Here is a 22088-nt window from a genome sequence, read left to right as displayed (position 1 = left end):
CCACCCTTATTTCAAATCTCGGTGGCCTTAGGCCCCCAGATTGTCTTGCCCTTCACATTTCTCGGGTCTCCCCTGACCCTGGGCTCGTCTTCCCAGGGCCCAGGCCTCGCCCGTGTCACCTGCAGCGGGCACTGAGCGCAAGCTGTGTGTAGGAGCCCGTGCTCGGCGCGGTGGGGGACCAGGGCATAAAGGACCGGCCCTCTCCCTTCAAGTCAGGTCCCTCGGTCCTTCCAGCGGGGAGGGGGGGGAGGCGGGGCGGGGGCGGAATCCCCAGGCTCCTCCTTGGCCGCCTCAAAGCCGGCCGTCGCACCTGTCCTCACGGTTCCCCTACCTAAGGGCCCCTTCCCCCTCTTGGGGCGCGCGAGTCCCGGGGGCTCCTGGGCTGAGCGAGGGGCTGGGGTCGGGGGAGCCCTCGGCTCGGCTCAGCCAATGGGAAGGGCGGGCGCGCGGCTTGTGTGGGGGGAGAGGGCGGCGCTGCGGGCGCGCGGCGGGCGGGAGGGAGCCGGGAGGCGGGGGCCGGAGCCCGAGGGGCGCGCGCCGCGTTAACCCTTCCGCGGCCGGGCCGAGCAGCAGGCGCAGCCCCAGCCGCTGGCGCCGGAGCGGCTGTCGGCGCAGCGGGCGGGAGCCGGGAGCCCGGCGCTCGGGCAGGCGGAGCGCAGCGCGGAGACGCGGCGGAGGGGGGCCCGCGGCTCGGCTGGGGCCGGCAGACAGGTGTGCGGGCGGCCGGGCGGCCCGAGCTCAGGCAGCTCCAGGCCGGGCCCACGGTCCGGAGCCGGCGCCGAGCGGAGACCCCGCGCCCGCACCCCAGTCCGGGCCCCGCCCGTGCTCTGCCTGGCCGCGGGGTGCGGGGACCACGGCCGGGCCGGGCCACCGGAAGCCTGTGTTGGGCCGGGCCGGGCCGGGGTGGGTGGGGGTCCGCCCGGCCCGCCCATGGGCTCAGGATGCCGGTGCGGAGGGGCCACGTCGCGCCGCAGAACACCTTCCTGGACACCATCATCCGCAAGTTTGAGGGCCAGAGTGAGTGGGGGAGGGGGCCGGCGGGGAGGGGGCTCTGGGGGCGGGCCGAGCTCTCCAGAGTGTGAATGGGGGGGGCGTGCCCGGGCCGTGTGCGTCCTGCTAGTGAGTCTACGGGGGCTGGTGACCCCAAGGCGCTGGCCAGGGGTCGCGGGGTCAAGGCTTGGTGCTGGGTGCCGTGGGCTTGGGGCCAAGGGGCCTGGTGTTGGGGAGCGCAGCAGGAAGCTCAGCTTAGGTTTCCGGGATCGGGGAGTGTGTGTATGTGACAACCTGAGTGTGCAGGGAAGGGAGGTGGGATGGGAGTGTGCAGGTATCCTTAACTCTGGGTGCCTGGATGTGTGAATGGGGCTGTGTGGACGCAAGAAGGGGAGAATGTATCTGGCCCAAACTGTGGGCCCCCGAAGAGTACCGTGCATGTGCCCGTCCAGACTGTGTTGCCGGAGACTGCAAGCCAAGTACGTAGGGTCAGTGCCTAACACGCTCTTGGGTGTGTGTGTGGTGTGTGTGTCATCCATGCCTTTGACCCTGCACGGGCGGTGGGGAGGCATCCTTGACAAGGCTGGGAACTGTGGGCCCTGGGGTGAGAGGGAGCCAGGGCTGAAGCTGGCCTTTGGGGGCCTAACAGTCTCCAGGCGATGACCCTATGTTGTTGCTTTTCCTGTCCTGAGCCCCTTTATGGGGACTACAGCAGCCCTAATGCTGGCCTGGTAGGGGAGCCTTCCAGAAGTGTCCCAGGCTAGGTGAATGTTCTGTGTGTGGGTATTTGCACCCTCCTGGCATGCGTGTTTGTCCCCAAGGCTGCATGTGCCCTGGTGGGTGTGACTGCCAAGGGCTCTGGGAGGGGGTGACATTCCTTGCCCATGACCCTGTGAGCACAGGACAACGTGTGCTTGTGACCGTGGTGGGGGAAGGGAGGGGTCAGTGCGCTGGGCAGCATTGTCTGAAGCAGAGGAACAGGGTGATCCTGAGGGGGAGGAGACTGCGGTGGTGGAGGGCAGTGAGGCCGGGGCTTTCACTCCCACAGGCTCGGGGAGGCTCTGTAGGCTGGAGGCTGGGGGCCTGCCTCTGGCCCCACCTTGCCACTGACTGCTGCGTGACCTTGAGTGACTCTCTTCCGAATCTGGGAAGGAGGGGGCGGCCAGAGGGGCCTTTCAGGTCCCTTCTGTCTCGCTTATTCTAGGAGCTCAGGGAAGGAGGCGGGGTGGTGGGGGGGTGGCAGGGGTGGGGCCTGCCTTCGAAGAAACTCACTCTCCTCTCCAGGCCTGGGAGCGGGGCCCAGGTGGTTTTTCCTCTCTGAAGATGGTGCGTACGTGGCTGGTATGTGGCTGCTACGAGGGACCGCCTCGGGCCCAGTCAGGAGTCTTTTCCTGTGACAGGGAGCCCTGCCTGTGGGGCTGATGGCTGCCTGAGAGTTCTGGGGGGCCTGGGGAACTGACCTAAAGATGACCCAACTTCAAAAAAGTAATTTCCTGGAGGCCAGGGTAAGGGAGGGGAAGGCAGGACGAGGCCAGATCCTGGTGCAGCAGCCTGGGCCTTGCACATGTGATTGCCCAGGGCTGCAGCCCGAGGGCTATGCCCACTAGGAAGGGGGAGGGCAGCGTTCCGACTGCTACCCAAAGCCCCAGCAGGAAAGGCCAAAGTGGCCGGAAACTTCTGTGTTTATAAAAACCTCTATCCTCAGAGCATCTCTCCTGACACAAGCTGGGGCTGCCGCCCGCCTGCTGCTCACCCACCAGCCTGGCTCTTGGGGCATGTGTGGAGGGAACGAGCCAAGTCTAGCTGCAGTGGGTCCACTGGGGCCTCCCCTTGAGGGGGCCGAACTGAGGAAGGCCTCATCCCTGGAGAGCCGCTTTCATGGGTCTGTTTACAAGTGGGCCCCTCTCTCAGGCCAGGCTGGGCTCCAGGTGTTGCCAGGGTTTGGAGCTGCAGGTCCCTCTCCTTGCTCCCTATGACCTTGGGCCTCCGCCAGTGCCCCGCTTATTCCTCACCAGCTGCCAGGCCTAGGTTCGAAAGCGGGCTCTATCTTTTACAAGCTGCAAGATGAGGGCAAGAACTTCTTCTGAGTCTCAGTTTCTTCATCTACAAAACGAGGATAACGATGGGGTTGTCAGAGTATTAAATGAGAGAAAGGATCGTAGGTGCTCACGTGGTACTTCTTCCCTCATCCTCTTTGACGCGCCCACTCCCCAGCTCCTGACTGCCCTTGGAGGGGTCGCAGAAGTCCTAGGAAGTACTGACCTGGCAGGGTCCACAGATACTTGGGGGAGTGATTTCCTAGGGGTCCCCGGGGTAAGGAGTGCCCAGGGAGCGCCCCCCAGTCTAGAGAGCGGGGGTCAGGAAGAGAAGCCGGAGCGGTGCAAAGGGAATGCTGGCCGCCATCTCTGGCCCTTCTCAGGCTCCCTCTCCAGGCCCAGTGTTTATCCCTCCGCCGCGGCTGCTGACACGCGTTGCTGACACCCGCCCAAGGCTGGCCTCGGCCTCGGGCGCGGAGGGGGCGGCGGGCCGCTGGCAGTCCGCCCGGGGGAAGCCACGCAGCCAGCCCGCGGGCCGGGCGGGGGAGGGGGCGCGCCGCCGGGCCGGGCCGGCCAAAGCACCTGTGTCGGGGCACAGCTGCGTTCGTCCCCTGCTGGGGACCCCAGGCCCGCTGTGCTTCCTGGGGCGGGGAGTCCCCGGGCGGGCAACTGTGTAGGACAAGAGAAGGCGGGGAAGGGCTGGGAACCCTGGGGGCAGGGGTCCCGCTCACGTGCCTGCTTATCCCCGCCCCCCAGGCCGCAAGTTCATCATCGCCAACGCTCGGGTGGAGAACTGCGCTGTCATCTACTGCAACGACGGCTTCTGCGAGCTGTGCGGCTACTCGCGGGCCGAGGTGATGCAGCGACCGTGCACCTGCGACTTCCTGCACGGGCCGCGCACGCAGCGCCGTGCCGCCGCGCAGATCGCGCAGGCCCTGCTGGGCGCGGAGGAGCGCAAAGTGGAGATCGCCTTCTACCGGAAAGATGGTAGGCGCGGGCTGGGGCGGGGCGGGGCCGAAAGGCTGGGGGTGGGGTCGGGGTCGGTGGGGTGGGGGCGGCCGGCGATTGGCCGGAGCCCCGGCCTGTTGCAGGGGGGCGTGATCTCAGCAGGGACCTATGGGGTGCGCCAGGTGGGAGGCGCGGGCTGGATATTGGCTCTCTTTATCCCGAGCACTCTGGTGGGGTGGTTTACGGGGTGCCCAAGGGGCTGCTTGGTTGTGGTCTGCAGTCTCTGGTTCCTTCCTCCCTGGGCAGATGTGGGCACGTTGAGCTAGGTGGGTTGGAGTTTGACGGCAGCACCGGGATGGCAGGTGCGTGCATGGATGGAGGTAATGGAAGTCCAGGCCGGTGGCTGGGCGCCGACCTCCGCCCACAAGGCCTCTAGCTACCCTCGCCTCTGCCAGGTGACTGACTGGTCTGGGGAGTCGTCGCTGAGGGCGAGGCGGGGAAGGGCTGCAGGACTCTGGCTGGCTCTCTGCCGCCCCTCTCCTGCCCCCTCTCTCTTCTGCTCTTCAGCTGCACCTGGCGGGAGGTGTGTGCCTCTCCCCACAACCTCAGTTCCCTTTGTCCCATCTTTTGAGCGCCCCGCCCGCCACCCCTTCCTGCGCCAGGTGTCTGCTCAGCCACCGCCTCCCCGCCCAGCTGCGCTGTCTTCCGGCGAGCGGATAAACAGAGCCATGGGCGGGGCTGCTCCCACACCGCCCCTGCCCTGGTGGGGTGGCCTTTGCTCAGGGAGGGCAGTGCCGCAGGGCTTGGGGGTACCTGCAGGTATCAGAAGGCTGGGGAGGGGGCTCTGGAAGGTGCCGCAGGGCTGCCCATCGGTGCCCAAACCCTGTCGCTCACCAGTGTGTATCTGATGGGCATTTACCGAACCCCTGTGAGCCACGTGCAGCAAGGTCTTGGAGATGGAGCAGTGCTCAAGACAGAGGAGGTTCCTGCCCACAGCAAGCTTACCTGCTGTAGACAGCGCTCTCTGTCTCTTCCTGGGGGCAGTGAGCCAGCAGCCCCCGTGTGCCTCTGGCCCTGTCCCTTGGAACGTCCCCTGTATGCTATGCTCAGGGTTGGCTGCAAAGGATTACATGCCCTGATGACCCTGCTTTTGCAGGGGTGCCCAGCTGTGAGATCCCTGGACAGAATCAGAGTTGGGGACAGTCACTGGGGACCTGTGGAAGAGGGTTTGCTCACAGCAAATGGGCCTCTGGCTGGGAGATTAGATGCAAACTCTGAAGGCAGGGCCTCCTTTCTGGTTCTTCACTGATATCTCCCCAGAACCTTCATCAGAGCAGATGTGCTTTTATATCTGCCTGGCTATCTAGTACTAGCTAATATCAGTGGGCGCCTTCTATGCGCTGGACACTGGGCCGAATGTTTCACTTGCATCATCTCATGGAATCTTCACAACAACCCTGGGAGGTAGATACTATTTTTTCTGCATTTTGTGGTTGAGGAAACTGAAGTTCAGGAAAATTAAGAAACTTTTGTAGAGAGCGCAGAGCTGGGAATGGAACCCTGTCTGTCCGATCAGAGCCCTGTCCAGTCTGCTCTGCTGTCATGTATTAAAAAGGAGGCAAAATGGTTGCAGCTATGTCTCTAAACCGCACGTTACTTTACGCGCACTTTTATTTTGAAAGTTCGCAAACCATTGGTGTCATGAGAAGAATGTGAATACACACGTCCTGGGTTCAGGTCTAACACCAGAAATTCTGTGATGCGGATCAAGTTGGTTACTGCCTTGAGCCCGTTTCTACTTCTGGGATAGTGTGCCCGCCGGACCCCTCGGCGGCAGGGGCCTGGGTGATTCTGTCTTCCCTGTAGTGTGTGTGAGGAGCTGCCCTCCCTCCTTCCTGCCCCAGGCTGGCTCCTTTGGGAGAGGATGGCCATGGGACCCCTTCTGCAGAGGTGCTCTTATGGAATCTTGGTGACCTTGAAGGTCACTTAATCCAGCCCACTCAAATTACAGATGGAAAAACTGAGAAGCAGAGGTCAAGTTACCAGCGAATCAGTGGAGGGAGTGTGGGACTAGAACCCAGGCCTCCCACCCAAGTTCAAGCTCCTTCCCCACCCCAGGTTACTGCTCCAAATGGTGCTGTGACCCAGAAGGTCCTATGCCAGCCATCTCGGCCTGCCCCCTTCTCTGCTCTTACCTAGTTTCCATGGGGATCAGGTGTCTCCTGGTGGCCAGCAGGCTGGCCTTGGCCCTCAGGTTATGTGGGCCGCTACTTGTCCTGGCACTTGAGGCCTCGGGTGCAGACAGATTTCCTCTGCCTCCCCTCCCTCTCCCTCTGCTCAGTCCCTTGGGCAGATCTCTGTGCCTGACCCGGGCGGGGTGTGTGTGTGTGTGTGTGTGTGTGTGTGCGTGTGCGTGTGTGGTGTGTGTGTGTGTGTGTGAGTGTGAGTGTGGGTGTGGGTGTAGATGTGAGGAAGCCCAATGCCACCTCTTGTTTCTGTCCAGGCCTTTCTCAGGGTCTTTGCCTGGGCCGGCCACGGCAGAGCAGGTCCCTGGGCTTTAGCCCCAGGGAGGTGGGTGGCTGGGAAGGAGGCGGGGCCTTTTGCTGGCAGGCACCACCGTGGACAGCTGTGCTGTGTCGGTGCCTCTAGCCTAGCTCTGTGCAGCCTCAGGGCCTGGAGCCAGACAGCCCCATTATTTAGCTGCTGGGACTGCTGGGAGGTGGGGAGGCCAGATTGGGGGGTGTGGGCTGGAGGGAGAGACGCGAGGTGCCAGGCCCTCACTGGCCCTGTGTCCGTGCTCCTTCAGGTCAGGCCTGGGATTAAGGTGCAGCTGGGATCAGGGCCCCGCAGCCTGGGGCCGGCAGTGGCGGCACCCCTTGGGGCTCTGGGCCGTGCCTCGGCAGGAAGAGATGCTGGTGCACACCTGCATTCCCACGTTGCCCCGGGGAGGCTTCGGGCCCTTCCACCATGGCTTCTCCTCACACGCTCTCCTCCTCTTCCAGGCCTCGGGAGGTCCCCTGCCCTCTGGCCCTCGTGTTCTCTCTGCTCTTTGTTCCCACCTCTCTGCCCCGCCCCTGCCATGCTCAGCGGCCGCTTGTGCCCGTGGTCTCTGCTTCAAGCCTCCCTGCCGGCTCTGTCCCCCGCGGTCTGCATCTCCCTCTCCCTGCAGCTGTCTTCTTCCCCCCCTTCAGTACCCCCGAGCCTTCCTCCCTGCCTCTCTCCCTCTGCCCCGGTGGCCCCCGCCTCTCTGGGCTCCATCTCCAAGTCTCTGTCTGGCTCCCCGTACCTCTGCCTGTCCTGGCCTGGTCTCCATGTCCCTGTGTCCCTGGGAGCCTGTGTGTGGGTGGGGATGGGGGTGTCTCTAGAGAAGAGTCTGTTGGCTTCTCCACTCCAGCTGCAGGCCGGTTGTCATGGTAACAGGGTCAGAGGGCCCCCCGCTGCAACAGCTGAGCTGTGGGCTGGGGGAGGGGTGGGGACAGAGGGCCAGCGTGCTCCCCAGAGCCCATGGGGAGCCAGAGCCCCAGAGGTGACCCCACACCCACTGGTCTGTGGTCCCCAGACTCGGACCTCAGCCTCCCAGGTGCTTGCGCAGGTACTCCTGGCACCAGTGACTCTCCACACACCCCAGGCCATTTCACTGCCTCCTCCCTGGTCGCTGAAATCTGACTCTGCACTGTGACCCTCCCACACCACCGCCTTCTCCATCATGGCTCCAAGCTCAGACATCCACTCCTCCCCTCCCAGCCCTGCCGCCTCCAAGCTGTGATCCTCAGGTCCCCAGGCCCCCATCAGGCAGGGTGGCTGCTGCAGGAGCCCTTGGGTATTTTAAGGCTGGCAGGCAGGTCAAGTGGAGGCTGGTACCTGCGTGTGCTCTGTGTCCTGAGATGGAGCAGGCCGGGGTGAGCCCCGGAGGAGTGAGGTTAGACACAGGCAGCACTTTACTTAGGGGCAGTGGGGAAGCCATCGAGGGGCCCCTCCACCTCGGGCCTTCTGGTCAGGAGTCCGGCAGGTGCGCACACCTGCACCATGGTGGCCAGGAGCAGGGCTCGGGGGCTGCGTCCGAGCCCAGCCTCACCTTCGCTCCGTGGCTCCAGGGAGGGCAGCTGAGCCGGAGCAGGGTGCCCTGGCCTGCATGGGGCCTTCCTGTCCCAGCCCCACCCTGGGGGCCGGGCGGGCCTGCCAGGACCGAGGGTGTGGGCCGCTCCTGGGCTTCTCTGGGGTCTGGAGAGTGTCGGGCGGGTGGCTCCTCTGTGTTGTGTCTGCCGTAGCCCCTGAGAGGAGCTATGTAAATATTTGTGCAGAGGCATCTGGGATGGGAGCAGATTTTGACAGTGGCCTCGGGCTTGGGGAGGGGGGCCGTGGGCAGCAGGAGGGCCAGCATGGGGGTGTGAGACCGGATGAGCCTCAGCCTCTTTTCTGCCCAGTGGTGGCTTCCAGGGTGGTGGGACTTCAAGGGGTCCAGGAAAGTCCTTTCACGATTAAACATCTTCCCCGAGGGTGCTTGAAATGCCTCTATTTGGGAACCTTTAGCTTGGGTGGAGAACGAAACTTTTTCTTTAAAAAGACATTCTCAAAAAAAAAAAAAAAAAAGACATTCTCTTCTCATCACTCCTCCCCTGTAAGCAGGGAGGAGTGTGGAAATAGCTCGCCCTCAGTGTGAAGGAGTTTCACAGAATCATTCCTCCCTGACATGGGGAGGGGCCCATGGGGTCAGGGCCAGAAGAGGGGGCACAGAGGGACACCTGGGACAGGTGATGAGTGTGGGAGAGGCTCTGGATGAACCACTGTCCCCCTAAAGTCCCTTCCTGTCCTTAGTCCAGGGGCCCATAAAGATCTCCACGCTGTGCACTGTGGTTGGCCTTGAACGGACTTCGTTCCGTTTTGGTCGCGTGTCTACTGGAGTAGAAGCACCTTGAGGGCTGGGCAGCGTCTTCTCTTTAACCCACCATCTCCCTCACGTACAGTTCTGGGCAAGCCTGCCGTGTCTGACTCCCCCACTAGATTGGACGCTCTGGGAGGGTAGACAGCGGCCTGCTTTGTTCTCTGTTGTATCTCTGTGTCTGTTGCATAGTGGGAGCTCAGTTCATGCTCCCGCTGAATGAAGGACTGAATGAATGTGGTGGGCAGTGTGCTGTGTTGCAGAAACCCTATACCAGGAGTCAGAGCCTTGGGAGCAATTTCTGGTTTAGTTATAGACTTGCTGTGTGACCTTGGATAAATCACTTCCCATCTCTGGGCCTCGGTCTCTCCCTCTGTGAAAAGCCTTAGAATAATAGAATGCCAGGGCTGGGAGGGGTCTTAGAGGATGGGGAGGCTATTGGGGCCAGAGGAAGGTGGCCTGAGGTGGCCACTGAGAGAGCTGCAAGTCTTCCACCCCTGCCGTGTGGGGGACATTGTGGGGTACAGGGAAGGCATCTGGGGATTCTCAGCCTTCCTGCCTCATAGATGGACGGAGGAGGGCTGGATGGGGGAGCAGAGCTGGAGGAGCGTGTGGTGGCAGCTGCACTCATTGGCACCCTCACTGTTGTGACTGCACTTTTTGTGTGTGTGTGTGGTACGCGGGCCTCTCACTGCTGTGGCCTCTCCCGTTGCGGAGCACAGCCTTCGGACGCAGAGGCTCAGCGGCCATGGCTCACGGGCCCAGCTGCCCCGCGGCATGTGGGATCCTCCCGGACCGGGGCATGAACCCGTGTCCACTGCGTCGGCAGGTGGACTCTCAACCACTGCGCCACCAGGGAAGCCCTTTTTTTTTTTTTTTTGGCTGTGTTGGGTCTTTTTCGCTTTGCGCGGGCTTCTCATTGTGGTGGCTTCTCTTTGTTGCGGAGCTCGGGCTCCAGGTGCTCCGGCTTCAGTAATTGTAGCGCATGGGCTCGGTATTTGCGGCATGAGGGCTCAGTAGTTGTGGCTCGCGGCCTGTAGAGCGCAGGCTCAGTAGTTGTGACGCACGGGCTTAGTTGCTCCGCGGCATGTGGGATCTTCCCAGGGCTTGAACCCGTGTCCCCTGCATTGGCAGGCGGATTCTTAACCACTGTGCCACCAGGGAAGTCCCTGTGACTGCACTTATAGTTTGCAAGCTGGGACGCATGCTTTGTGGCAGGTGGTCCTTAGATGGGGCCTCCTCGCCATCATTTTACAGGTGCCGAACTCACTTAGAAAGGCTCAGGGGTCTTAGCCAGCTGGCAGGTACCTGAGTGGGAACTCCAGTCCAGTTTTCCTCTTTCCACTCGAGTCCTGCCCAACACGGAACACCACTGCACAGGCTGTCTTGCCCCAGAGGGCCCTTTGGGGTCATGATGGGCTCAGAGCCCCAGGAAATTTGGCTTTTAGCTTGGGTTCCCAGAGCTGCAGTTCCTCATTTGCTAAGTGGGATCAAAACACCTGTCCTCCCACGTACTGCTGGGAGAGGTTCGGCAGATAAGAGGGTGGGTGCAAAGCAGTGTCGGGTGCCGAGGCTCTTGGCATTCTACTCGCCATCAGGCAGGGCGTCACCCATGTGGCCGCAGGTTCTAGTCAACCAAGGAAGTGAGCTGACCAAGGGTCTCAGCATCCGTGTTCCCTACGGCCACCACCCTGTGCCCTGCTCCGCCCCGGCCTGCCTCTCTGCCTCTCTCCACGGGCTTCTGCTGGGCCAGCTCCCGCTTCTTCCACAAATCTTAGAAACCAGGGGTGTTTGTGTTACGGGTTTCTTCTTTCTCTCTCATTGGTTTTTCTCCTTTTCCTTTTTTCTCACTCCCCAGTCCCGTTACCCTCCCCTTAGGCAGCCATTCAAATGTACTTCCTGTGAATGTGTTGCTTGCATATGTTCTTGCAAAACGTGTGTTTTGTCTGACTGCATATGGGTTTAATTTATGTAAATGATATGTGCTATATATTGTATTCTGGTGTTCACTTTTGTTGCACAGGAGTCCGCCTTTAAGTCCAGCCAGCTTGTTCCTTGATCTTGAGCCTATAGCTCCGTGTTCTCTGGTGTGCTCCCCCGTCGTTTTACCTGTCCACTCTCCTGGGGAGGGCCCTCCAGGTTGTCTCTATAAATGATGCTGCGGTGAACGTCCTCATGCCTGGCCCCTTTTGGACTCATGTGAGGATGTCTTTGGGATTTCTCCCCAGGAGTGGAACTGCTGGATCACAGGGTATGTGGACACTTAATTCAACCAAGTACTGTCCGGCTGTGCCTGAGCAGGGCTGCATCTGTTGCCACCCTCCTGAGCAGAGCACGGGATTCCCCTGCAATCCGGCCACACGTGGCGTTATCCACCTTTCTCATTTTTGCAAGTTTAATAGGTGGAAGTGATATCTTTCTGCTTTAATCTGCATTTCTTTGATTTCACGCGAGTCCGAACATCGTGTAGGCAGCCGTTCATGTTTCTTTCCCGTGAATTCCGTGCTCATATCCTTTGCTCACTTTTCCATGAAGCTGCTGTCTTTCGTTCTTGTTGATCTGCAAGAGTGGCTTATTGATTCTAGAAACACAAACGCATACAGTTAAATATCCACTGTGTATGCTGGATATTAATCCCCGTTGAATCAAGAGCTCGTAAATATCTGCTCCCCTTCAGTCGTCTGTCAAATTTATCCAACAAAAATTCTTAACTTTGATACAAACAAATACATGGATTTTTAGCTTTCTTCATGCTTTTGAAGTTTTGTTTAAGAAATCCTTCACTGTCCTGAGGTTGCAGAGGTCTACATTTTCTTCTGTTACCTTAATTGTTTTACCTTTCTCAGTTGGGTCTTTAATCCATCCTGACCCTACCTTTGTCTGTGGTGTCAAACAGGGATCAAGGTGTGTTTTTTTCTGTGTACTGAGCCGATTTTCCCAACACATCTAGTAAACAGCCTGTTCTTCTCCGTTGACTTGTGGGGCTACCTTTATCCCTGGTTAATTTGCCGTATATCCACGCGTCTGTCTTGGAGCTCTCCGTTCTGTTCCAACTATTTGTCTGTTCCTGCATCAAAACCATATTAAAAATATACGGCAGTTAGTATGTCTTAGTATCTGGAAAGGCAAATCTTCCCTCTCTGCTCTTCTTTTGAAAGGTTGACATACATATTTGTGGACCTCTCTTCTCCTTTGCAAACTCTAGAGAAGGTTTATCAAGTTCCTGGGAAGAAAAACCCCACCAGAATGTTGACTGGAACTAGATTGGTTTTATGGGTTAATTTGGGGAGAATTGACATCTTTCTAATATTTGTCCCATCTGAGAGTCTGTAGCGTCTCTCCATTTATCAGATGGTTTCTGCATCCTTTATTAGTTTAAGGTTTTCTTTTTTCTCCCCCATAGAGACCTTGTGCATTCTTGGTCACTTCCTAGTTTTTTTTTTTTTTTTTTTTGGCCATGCCATGCGGCATGTGGGATCTTAGTTTCCCGACCAGGGACTGAACCTGTGCCCCCTGCATTGGGAGTATGGAGTCTTAACCACTGGACCACCAGGGAAGTCCCCACTTCATAGTGTTTGTTGCTATTATGAAAGAGATCTTATTTATTTATTTTATTTATTTATTTTTTTTGCGGTACGCGGGCCTTTGTTGTGGCCTCTCCCGTTGCGGAGCACAGGCTCCGGACGCGCAGGCTCAGCGGCCACGGCTCACGGGCCCAGCCGCTCCGCGGCATGTGGGATCTTCCCGGACCGGGGCACGAACCCGCGTCCCCTGCATCGGCAGGCGGACTCTCAACCACTGCGCCACCAGGGAAGCCCGAAAGAGATCTTATTTCTGACTACCTACTCTAATAGCCTTCTGCTGGTGGAGAGGGGGCTGATCTTGTATCTGGCAGCCTCACTGGATGAAGTCTCTCATGAGCTAGTTCTACTTGTTTATCTGTTGATTTTATTGGTTCTCTAGGGAGATGATCCTATCATCTGCGAATAACGCTGGTTTTCTCTGTGTATGTTTGGGTCATTGCCATATGCGTTGACGTTGGAACGTTCCATCTGCCTTTTCAGCAGGCTTTCACATGCACTTGTATTTATTTGCTGGAGTCCTGTGAGGTGGGTGAGTCAGGGAGGGATTGCAAGTTTTGGATTAATGATTGAGAAGCTGCGGCCGACTGGGTGACCGATGGGACAGGCCCTCTGGGGTACGCCGGGAGCCAAGGTGGGAGCGGCACTCTAGAAGCTTGCGGGGCCCTGGAGGAGGGCAGGGACCCCCACTGTCCCCTAGCGGACCTCGGCCCTTTGTGCCCTTGCTGCCCGTGGCCGGCTGTGTGAGGGTCACAGAGAAGAGGGCTGGTAGGGGTCTGAGGCTCAGAGATACCCCAGCCCCCTTGCCCGGATTCCTGGGCCGTCAGCCTCCGTGTTCCGTGCTGTTGACTAGATTGAATAGTGCTTCAGCAGAAGACGCCACCTCATTCCTCTGAGGGTTCTGACTGCTGTCCAGACTCAGGGTGGATTTGAAATGGGCCAATCCTGTCCTGAAAGGGTAGTCAGTCAGTGCCCCTGGATCTGAAAGGGAGCTTAAAGCGTGGGGAGATGGCCCTGTCCCCATCTGCCATCCGGGCAGGTCCCTGCCCCAGTCCATGATCGACTGGACACCTGTTCACCCAGTTTGTCCCGTGAAGCCAGCGCAACGCTGGCCTCAGGCCTCCGGCTCTGGGCAGAGGGAGGAAGCTCCCCCGAAAGCCAGTGTACAGTTAGCTCTCTCATTAGGAGCCAGTGTTAGAGGAGTTTTCAGCGAGAGACGTCCCTGTGGCCAGAAAGTCTTTGTAGAGCGGGTCCTTCGGGGGCCTAGAGGGACGGGAGGAGTTGGAAGGAAGTGGGGTGGTGCCGTGGGGAGTGGGAGGGCCTGTGAAGCTGGGGTGCACTGGAGGGGGCACTGGGGCCAGCCTGCGTGTCCGGGGATGGGAGGCTAAGTGTGGAGGCCTCAGGGAGGTGGGGAGTGCGACGGTGCCGTAAGGGAAGCTTTCCCCGAATAAACATGGCCTCGTTTCACCTTCCCGGGGCTGTGACTCCCAGTGTACGGACTGTGAGGCTGCAGCCCCGAAGGAGGTCGAGTAGGGCTGAGCCCCAGAGCTTTTCTAGAAAGAGCTCTTCTCCCGAGGCCATCACAGTGGCCCCTGGGAAAGGTAGCACAGACAGGCCACATGCAGTGGGTTTGGGCGGGCACCTGGATGGCCCACAGAGGCCCTGAGGCCCTCCGTATGGCCCTATACATCTCTGGGAAGGTGTTAGGCTGGAGGGGCTCGTGGAGGGTCTGTCTGGAGATGCTCCTTCTGTGTGAGTTGGGGTCTGGATCGGGGCTCCCCAGCCCCAGCCCTGAAGTGAGTATTCCTGGGGAAGTCTGTCCCACTCAGCTCCTGGAGCCATGGGGATAGGATTGGCCTCTCTTTCTCTCTCACACACGGACACACACACGAACATACACGTGCACACTCATTCACTGGCTGGCCTCTCAGACTCCCCCGCTCTGTCCCCTGGGCCTGTAGTGTCCCTGGCCTTCCTTAGGTCCCCACTGCCCGAGAGAGCGACGTTAGCGACACGGTGGCCCCTGGCCAGGAGCAGCTCCTGCTGCATCTTCCTGTCGCCGCCACCAGGCTAAATATAACCTGACACTGCACAGCCCTGGGCCGCCGCCGTCGGAGACAGCCTCTGCCTGGGGGCGGACAGGCCGACTGGAGCCCCAGCCTCCTGCCCCAGCAGGGCAGGACAGCGACCGGGGCGAGGATGGCTGCTTCCCCGAGGTCACCTTCCCTGCAAGGACCCGGCACCCCGCCTCGTTACAGCTCTGAATGCTTCCACAAGGCCATCTGTCATCTCATCTGGTACCCAGAGTACAAGTCACTTGTCCCTGCAGCACCCACAGGGAGTCTGAAGCTGAGAGGTGGCTGACCTGCCCACAGTCACACAGCGATCGCCCAGGTCTCCTGAGGGTCGGGGCAGATCAGCTCGGCTCAGCTCCCCAGGACCCCGCTCTCTGCCAACTCATCCCGGACTCCAAACTGGGGGTCCTGTTGACTCCCCGGCTCCGTGAGGGTGGGTGCCACGCCTGTCTTGTTCATGAGGCCCTGAACGCTTCATGTGCGTGTGCTCGGTGAATACTCCAGGGGGATGAAGAGCCCCCTGCAAAGGAACTCGATGACACCTAGTGTGCAGACGAGCCACTAGAGATTCTGACCTGGGGAGCTTGTCCAAGGACACTCAGGTCACTCGCAGGCCTCCCTTTCCCCACCTGCCCGGTGCTGCCCCAAGAGATAAGGCCTGCCCCCGCGAAAGCCCACGGCGGCTCCTGCCTGGAGACCAGCCAGGGGTTCCCAGAGGTGGGCAGCTGGGTTTGGGCCCCTGGATGAATTGGGGTGCAGGGCAGGGACGGTGCCCCAAGTGCACTGTCAGGTGTGGGTTGGCACCAGGTGAAAGCAAGCCAGCGTTGCGTTCTGATGAAGATGCTCCCTTCCCCGGGGTCAGGAGGAACTGGACCTGCTGCACCTGGAAGGTAGCCAGACCTGGTCCCCTGGGGCCCTCCCACTGCCCCCCTGCCCCTTCCTCAGTGGCCTGTGGTGAGCTGCATGACCTCTGCGGCCCTTAGGATCCGAGGCGCAGAGGAGCCTGTACTTGTGTGGGGCTGTCAATCCATGACCACCTCTCCTCTCCCGGTCTTCATTCTCACAGGGCCCAGGGTGCCCCAAGCCCAGGAGGCAGGCCGAGGCTGGGTGCCCGGATGTCTTCAGCTGGGGCTGGGGTCGGGGGGGTGGGGGGTGTGTGAGCCGGGTGTTCTTCAGCAGCAGCCACGTGAGCCAGGCTGCCCCAAGGGCCCTCTCCCTCTCCTCCTTCTCCAGTTACCAAGATGTCCCTTGGGGGACTTCCCTGGCGGTCCAGTGGTTAAGACTCCGCGCTTCCATTGCAGGGAGCGAAGGCTCAGTCCCTGGTCGGGGAAACTAAGATCCCGAAAGCTGCGCAGCGTGGCAAAAAAAAAAAAACCCGCAAATAAACAGAAGCAAAAACAAACAAAAAAACCTCCCTTGGGCCCTCCGGCTTCACAGTGTTCTGTCATTCATCCCTCCAGCCCAGTGGGGCATGGTCATCGTCTTGTATTACAGATGAGCTCCCTGGGGCCGGAAGGGGGCAGGTGACTCGCCCAAAGTCATTCTGATGCAATGAGCAAAGGCCACTTAACTCCATAGCCTGTGCCCCGCCCTTTCGCGCCCGGGAGCCTCACAGCCGTTCTGCGGGCCGGGCAGGGGCCCTCCGCTCCCCGTTCCCTCCTTCCCCGGGCGCTCCAGACTCCGGCTGTCTCGGGAGCGCGGGCCGCTCCTGCCACAGAGCGGCTCTCGGCGGAACTGCAGCCTCCGCCAGCTCTGGGCTCAAGTCAGCCTCTGCTCCGCGGAGCTGCTCTGCGGGGGTGGGGCGGGGCGGAGGCAGGAGAGGAACAGAGTCATGGATGAGCGGGGTCTGGGGTACGTAGGAGCAGGGCTCATGGGGGGCGAGGCACTGGTCCCGGCGTGCGGTGCCAGCCCAGGGCTCCGGGGAGGCGGCCCAGACACTGACTCTGAACATTTCTTCTCTGCTGAGAAGTTGTGTGAAGGTCACAGCCCCGCTGCCTGCAGGCCGCGATGTGCCGCTGCTCAGTTCTGGCTGTCCCTGTGCCCCACCCCTGGCCTGCTGACCTCCAGCTGCCCTCAGGGACCCCTCCCCGCCAGAATTCCAGCCAGTGATGGGATGGGGTCCCCTGGCAGGTCTGGCTGAAGAGCTAGGGGTGGGTGATACGGCAGCTCAGGGAAGACCCAGCCAGCCAGGCAGGATGGGCGGGAGGCAGAGCCTCTCGGAGCCCTGGCTGACCTGGGGCTACCCGCTTTCCTTCCTTTCGTGGCCACTCGAAAATAGTAGCTGGAGCCTAACACCCCGCCTCCCCCCAGCCATCAGGCAGGGCTCCAGTTCACATTTTCGGTATAACAAGGGCTTTTACAGGGTTATTTGAAAGGGAAAATTCCTTGAATGTCCACCAAGGGAGAGGACCAAGGGGGCTCCGTGTGTGAGTGTGTGTCTGTGTCCAAGGGCCGGGAGTGGGCCTGTGCTGTAAGGGGGCTTATATCTGGAGTTTCTGCGGCCTGGCGTGAAGGGGGGCACAATGGGATGTCAGGGTCCTGGGCTGTCCAGGCTGCAGAATGCAGTTCTGGCCTCTCTTGCTGAGAAGCTGGAACTGAAGTGGGCCCGGGGTGTTGAGGCCTCCAGTTCAGAATGCTGAGGCCGTGCCCTGGGGGCAGGATCCCCAGGCCATCCTGCAGGGTTGGGCTCATCAGGGTTCCAGACTCTGGACTTATGTGAGACGAGTTTCCCAGCGAGGAACCAAGACCAGGGGCCTGGATCGCTGGGCTCCCAGGGGGTGGGTGTTGGGGGGGGGGGTCTCCAGGGCTACGGTTTCCTGGTCTCTGGCCTCTCCTTAGTCCCTATGAGGGCCGGTCCCTGTTCAGGCTGCTGCCGGCCATCACCATATTAGGGCATAAACTCTAGGCGGGCTGTCTAGGTGCCAGACGGTCTCCAGCTGGGCCCGGCCTCCTGCAGCTCCCAACACCACGGCAGTGTTTCAGCCGGGCCATGTCAGAGGCTGGAGGTCAGGGGACAGGAGCAGCTACTGGAAAGAGACCCTGAAAGAGCCTCCCAGCTCAGGTCCCGTGGGCCAAGCCATGAGGGCCTGGGACGCGGTGAGTGGAAGGGCGTTGGGGTAGGGCAGAGAATTCTTGGCCAGCCCCTGCCCTGGCCCAGCTCCCCTCATCCCAGTGCCATCCTGTTTCCGTTGGTTTCGGAGGATCTCCTTCCACGAGATTAATCCCACAGCAGTTAGAATTGCTCCCCTGCCGCTCCCTCTCGGCCCTGTCCCTATAGCAATCGCTCCGGAGCCCGGCCAGCATCTCCTAGGAATCAGGCCCTTTAAGCCTGGCCTTCTCAGGTCTGTGGAGGACCTGCGGCTGCACTTCCCAGGGCTGGCCCACAGGGCTCATTGGCCGTCGGCCCCTCCAGCTGGTTGGCCTTGACTCAGTTCACCCCAGCCATGTCCTCTCCACCAGCCCTGATCCTTGACTCCTCCCCCGCCGTTAGCCCCACCCCATCACCAACACCACTGGCCAGCGCCTGCTCCCTGGTGCGTTGTTCTGGGTGCTAGGCCCTTCAGAGGGGACACAGACGCTGGTGAGTTAGGACCCGGCAGTGCAGAGAAGACAGATGAGCACCAGGAAAGAAGTCTCTGCCCTGGGAAGAGAAGATGAGGAACATGCTTGGTCCCCATCAGGTCCATGGAGGAACAGAATGTTAATGCGCCTTCTTGTTGCATCAAGGAGGGCTTCCTGGAGGCGGGGGTTCTGAGCTGGGCCTTAGGCAGAGCCTGAGAGCGCACCAGGGTCTCTTTCAGAAATCAGCAGAGAGGAGGGTGTGGGGGCCGTGCACTGCTCAAAGGCAGAGGCGGAACAGGTACATTGGCCTGGTGAACTGACAGCAGCTGGAATAGGGGGCCTGGTGGCCAGAGAGAGACATTGGGAGGGGAAAAAAAAATCAAGAACAGAGAAAAAGACGAGAGACAGATGGAAGATCTAGAAGCAGCGCCTCTCAACTCTGGTGAAGGATCAGTTTTGTTTCTAACGTGTCACAGACCAATACTTGTGTGAAATACAAAAATCACATGCTTGGGTTTTGCGGCAATGCCCAATTGCTGTAAAGGTTTTGAAGCTCTTGCTCTCAAGTTCTGAACTTATCTTCTTGTGGATGACACAACAGTTGGGTACGAACGAAGAGGAGCAAAGACAGACAGAGAGACAGAGAGTGATGGCTAACCTGTCTCTAGTGTTCGGCGCACGCCAGGCACTGCCCTAGGTAGCTGGCACGTGTTGACTTATTTAATCTTTACAACTCATGAGGAACGAATTATCATCGTTCCCATTTTATAGATGAGGAAAATGAGGCACAGGGAGGTTAAAAACGTAAGAAAAATGCATCAATGACAAGGCAGCAGAGCTGGGATCTGAACCCTGAGATCCTGGGCTTAAAGTCTGTGGGCTTAACCTCCAGGCTGCACTGCCTTGCATGAGGAAAAGCAAAGATAGAGCGCGAGAGGATAGGGAAAAAGGTGAGGCAACCCAGGAAGAAAGGAGCAGAAGGCAGTGTGAGGAGAATGCACATCGGGAGAGAGGGCTGGAGAACCAAGGCAAGCAGAGGGAAAGGGAGAGCTTTGAAAGCGGAAAGCTGGAGCGGCCGGATTAGGGAAGCAGCTCTGGCCGGCAGGTGGCAGGAGGAGGGGGTGGGGCAGGAGGCAATGGTGAGAAGGGGCAGGACTGTGTGTGGGAGCCGTGGGGGAGGCAGAAGTGGACAGGCCCCTTCAGGTTTCGGGGGCCCATTCCGCCTGGTCGCACAGTGGCCGTGTCTCCGCTTCGCAGGGAGCTGCTTCCTGTGCCTGGTGGATGTGGTACCCGTGAAGAACGAAGATGGGGCTGTCATCATGTTCATCCTTAACTTTGAGGTGGTGATGGAGAAGGACATGGTGGGGCCCCCAGACCGTGACACCAATCACCGTGCCCCGCCCACCAGCTGGCTGGCCCCCGGTAAGTGCAGCTGTGCTCTTGGGCTGGTGCAGGAATACACGGTTTCCCTTCCCTGGGGCCGTGAGGCTGCCCGAGGGCAACGCTCTGTAGGAAGGGGTGCGGAGGGGATCCCTTCAGGGGTGGGGGAGGGAACATGGGGGACACGGCCGGTCCCCTCCAGCTCAGCATGGACAGGTGCGGTGGAGTGACTGAGCCCAGATTCACAGGTCCCTGGGGCAGGAGCATGGCTGGTTTCATAGCCTTACCCGCTTGGGGTCCCACCACAGCATCCCCTGGGAGTGACCCTCTCTCCAGCCCCAGGGATGGGGGATTCACCCTTCCCAGATGGCCCTGGCCACTTCGGGGCAGCCCCCTCTGCTCGTGAGAAGGCCCCGTCTCTCATGGACTCAACTCTGTGAAGTTTCTCTCTCTGGTCCTTGTTCCCGGACGGGTCAGCTCCCTGCCGTGGCCTCGGCTACTTGAGAAGAGGATGTGAGGGGACTCCTCCCTGTGGCTGGAGGCGTGGAGGCCTCACCTCATCCCCCCATGACTCAAAGGCTCAGACACCTCCTCCTCCCCCTGCGTGGCCTTTTTGGGTTTAATTTTTTTCTTCTTTTTTGCCGTACGCGGGCCTCTCACTGCTGTGGCCTCTCCCGTTGCGGAGCACAGGCTCCGGATGCGCAGGCTCAGCGGCCATGGCTCACGGGCCCAGCCGCTCCGCGGCACATGGGATCTTCCCGGACCGGGGCACGAACCCGTGTCCCCTGCGTCGGCAGGCGGACTCTCAACCACTGCGCCACCAGGGAAGCCCCACTTGGGTTTAATTTTAAATGTTCCCTTAGAGTCATGGCGAAAGAAACCACCTCTTGGTTTCTCAAGCTCTAAAGTGGCAGCATTAGTAACACTGGCCCCACCTGTTCCATGGGTACCACCTCCAAGGTGGCAGGGTACGGCGGGAACCCGTGGCATCACTCCTCCATGTGGATGCAGGCCCTGCCATTTACTGTGTGACCTCCAGCAAATCACATAACTCACTGACGCCTAAATTTCCTCAAGTCTAAATGGAGGTAATGATACCCGATGGGTGCAGTGGTGAGAGCCACAGGTGGTTTATGTAGAGACTGCCGGTGATGTGAGGCTCAAGAAATGGTGGTTTATTATTGGCGGAGTCTTAGATACGACTGCACTCTAGACTTTTTCTGGAGACTTGAGTTCTGTGCAGTAGGAGTGGGGGTGGAGGGGTGCCGGCGGCTCTCGGGGCTCCCACTTTCCCTCCTCCCTCCCCTTGGTGACTGGGCTGCAGCTGCTAGGCCTGGCCCTCTCCCGGGCTGCTGACGCCACGCACCTCCCCTCTCCCCGCAGGCCGCGCCAAGACCTTCCGCTTGAAGCTGCCCGCGCTGCTGGCCTTGACCGCCCGGGATTCGTCGGTGCGGCCGGGTAGCGCAGGCGGCGCCGGTGCCCCGGGGGCCGTGGTGGTGGACATGGACCTGACGCCCGCGGCGCCCAGCAGCGAGTCGCTGGCCCTGGACGAGGTGACGGCCATGGACAACCACGTGGTGGGGCTCGGGCCGGTGGAGGAGCGGCGCGCTCTGGTGGGCCCGGGCTCGCCGCCCGCCTGCGCGCCCGGCGCACACCCGTCGCCCCGGGCGCACAGCCTCAACCCTGACGCCTCGGGCTCCAGCTGCAGCCTGGCCCGGACGCGCTCCCGAGAGAGCTGCGCCAGCGTGCGCCGCGCCTCCTCGGCCGACGACATCGAGGCCATGCGCGCTGGGGCGCTGCCCCCGCCGCCGCGCCACGCCAGCACCGGTGAGGGTCGGCCCCACCCCTGCAGCAACTGCCCGGCTGCGTCCTCAGCCGCGGGCCTGTCCATTCCAGGCCCACAGCTTCCTCCCTCTCCGCCCTGTCCTGTGTGCCTGGGAGATGGAAATCCTATTAAGCGCTTACTTAATCCCATTAAGTAGCCTTTTATTCCATTAAACGTGCATTCATCCCGTTGCATTCTTCCACTCTCAGAGCAGGTGCTGGCCCCGAGAAGCTGGCTCTCCCAGGCTGGCCTGGAGCGGGGATGCCCACGGGAGTCGGGAAGGCGGGAGAGGCATCTGGGTCCCTGCCACCACCTGGGCCTCTGGCAGGCTCCCAGTGCCTGCTGAACAGACCCGTATAGAGGCTCTTTCCCCTTCGTCATCTCATAGCTGCGTCAGGCGCGCTTCCTTACGGTGGGGAGGGGCCTGCCCTCACTTGTTTCTCAGGGACTCCACTCCTGTTTCCTGAGCTGGCCTCAGTGAACCCCACGGCCTGGCTCCTGCAGGGCCCGTCTCCATCTCAGCTCTGTGTCGTCGACCTGACGGCCTTTGCCCCTGCCTGCCTGCCACCCTGACCCCCTTTCCCCTCCACCCCAGGGGCCATGCACCCCCTGCGCAGCGGCCTGCTTAACTCCACATCAGATTCGGACCTCGTGCGCTACCGCACCATTAGCAAGATTCCCCAAATCACCCTCAACTTTGTGGACCTCAAGGGCGACCCCTTCCTGGCTTCGCCCACCAGCGACCGGGAGATCATAGCCCCCAAGATAAAGGAGCGGACCCATAATGTCACTGAGAAGGTCACCCAGGTAGGT

At 60.4% G+C, this 22088-nt stretch overlaps 1 protein-coding gene across 6 annotated transcripts in view; it reads left to right on the top strand.

Annotated features, from left to right (window-relative positions):
* Positions 1 to 676: 676 nt before the first annotated feature.
* KCNH2 (potassium voltage-gated channel subfamily H member 2) overlaps positions 677 to 22088 on the top strand; it is a 33065-nt gene continuing 11653 nt past the window's right edge. For 2 of the 6 annotated variants that reach the window (XM_067747423.1, XM_067747424.1), the window contains exons 1-6: positions 677 to 1017; positions 2275 to 2331; positions 3783 to 4013; positions 19328 to 19492; positions 20834 to 21277; positions 21871 to 22082. In XM_067747423.1, coding sequence (XP_067603524.1) covers positions 942 to 1017; positions 2275 to 2331; positions 3783 to 4013; positions 19328 to 19492; positions 20834 to 21277; positions 21871 to 22082 — 1185 coding nt within the window. In that variant the 5' untranslated portion in view covers positions 677 to 941. Of the gene's footprint in view, positions 1018 to 2274; positions 2332 to 2708; positions 2873 to 3782; positions 4014 to 19327; positions 19493 to 20833; positions 21278 to 21870; positions 22083 to 22088 lie in introns of those variants that run through there. The other 4 variants (XM_067747425.1, XM_067747419.1, XM_067747420.1 and 1 more) reach the window with 4 other exon arrangements.

Source organism: Pseudorca crassidens, chromosome 8 (assembly GCF_039906515.1).
Source record: "Pseudorca crassidens isolate mPseCra1 chromosome 8, mPseCra1.hap1, whole genome shotgun sequence".
NCBI classification, from domain to species: Eukaryota; Metazoa; Chordata; class Mammalia; order Artiodactyla; family Delphinidae; genus Pseudorca; species Pseudorca crassidens.
This window is presented reverse-complemented; position numbering and strand designations above follow the sequence as displayed.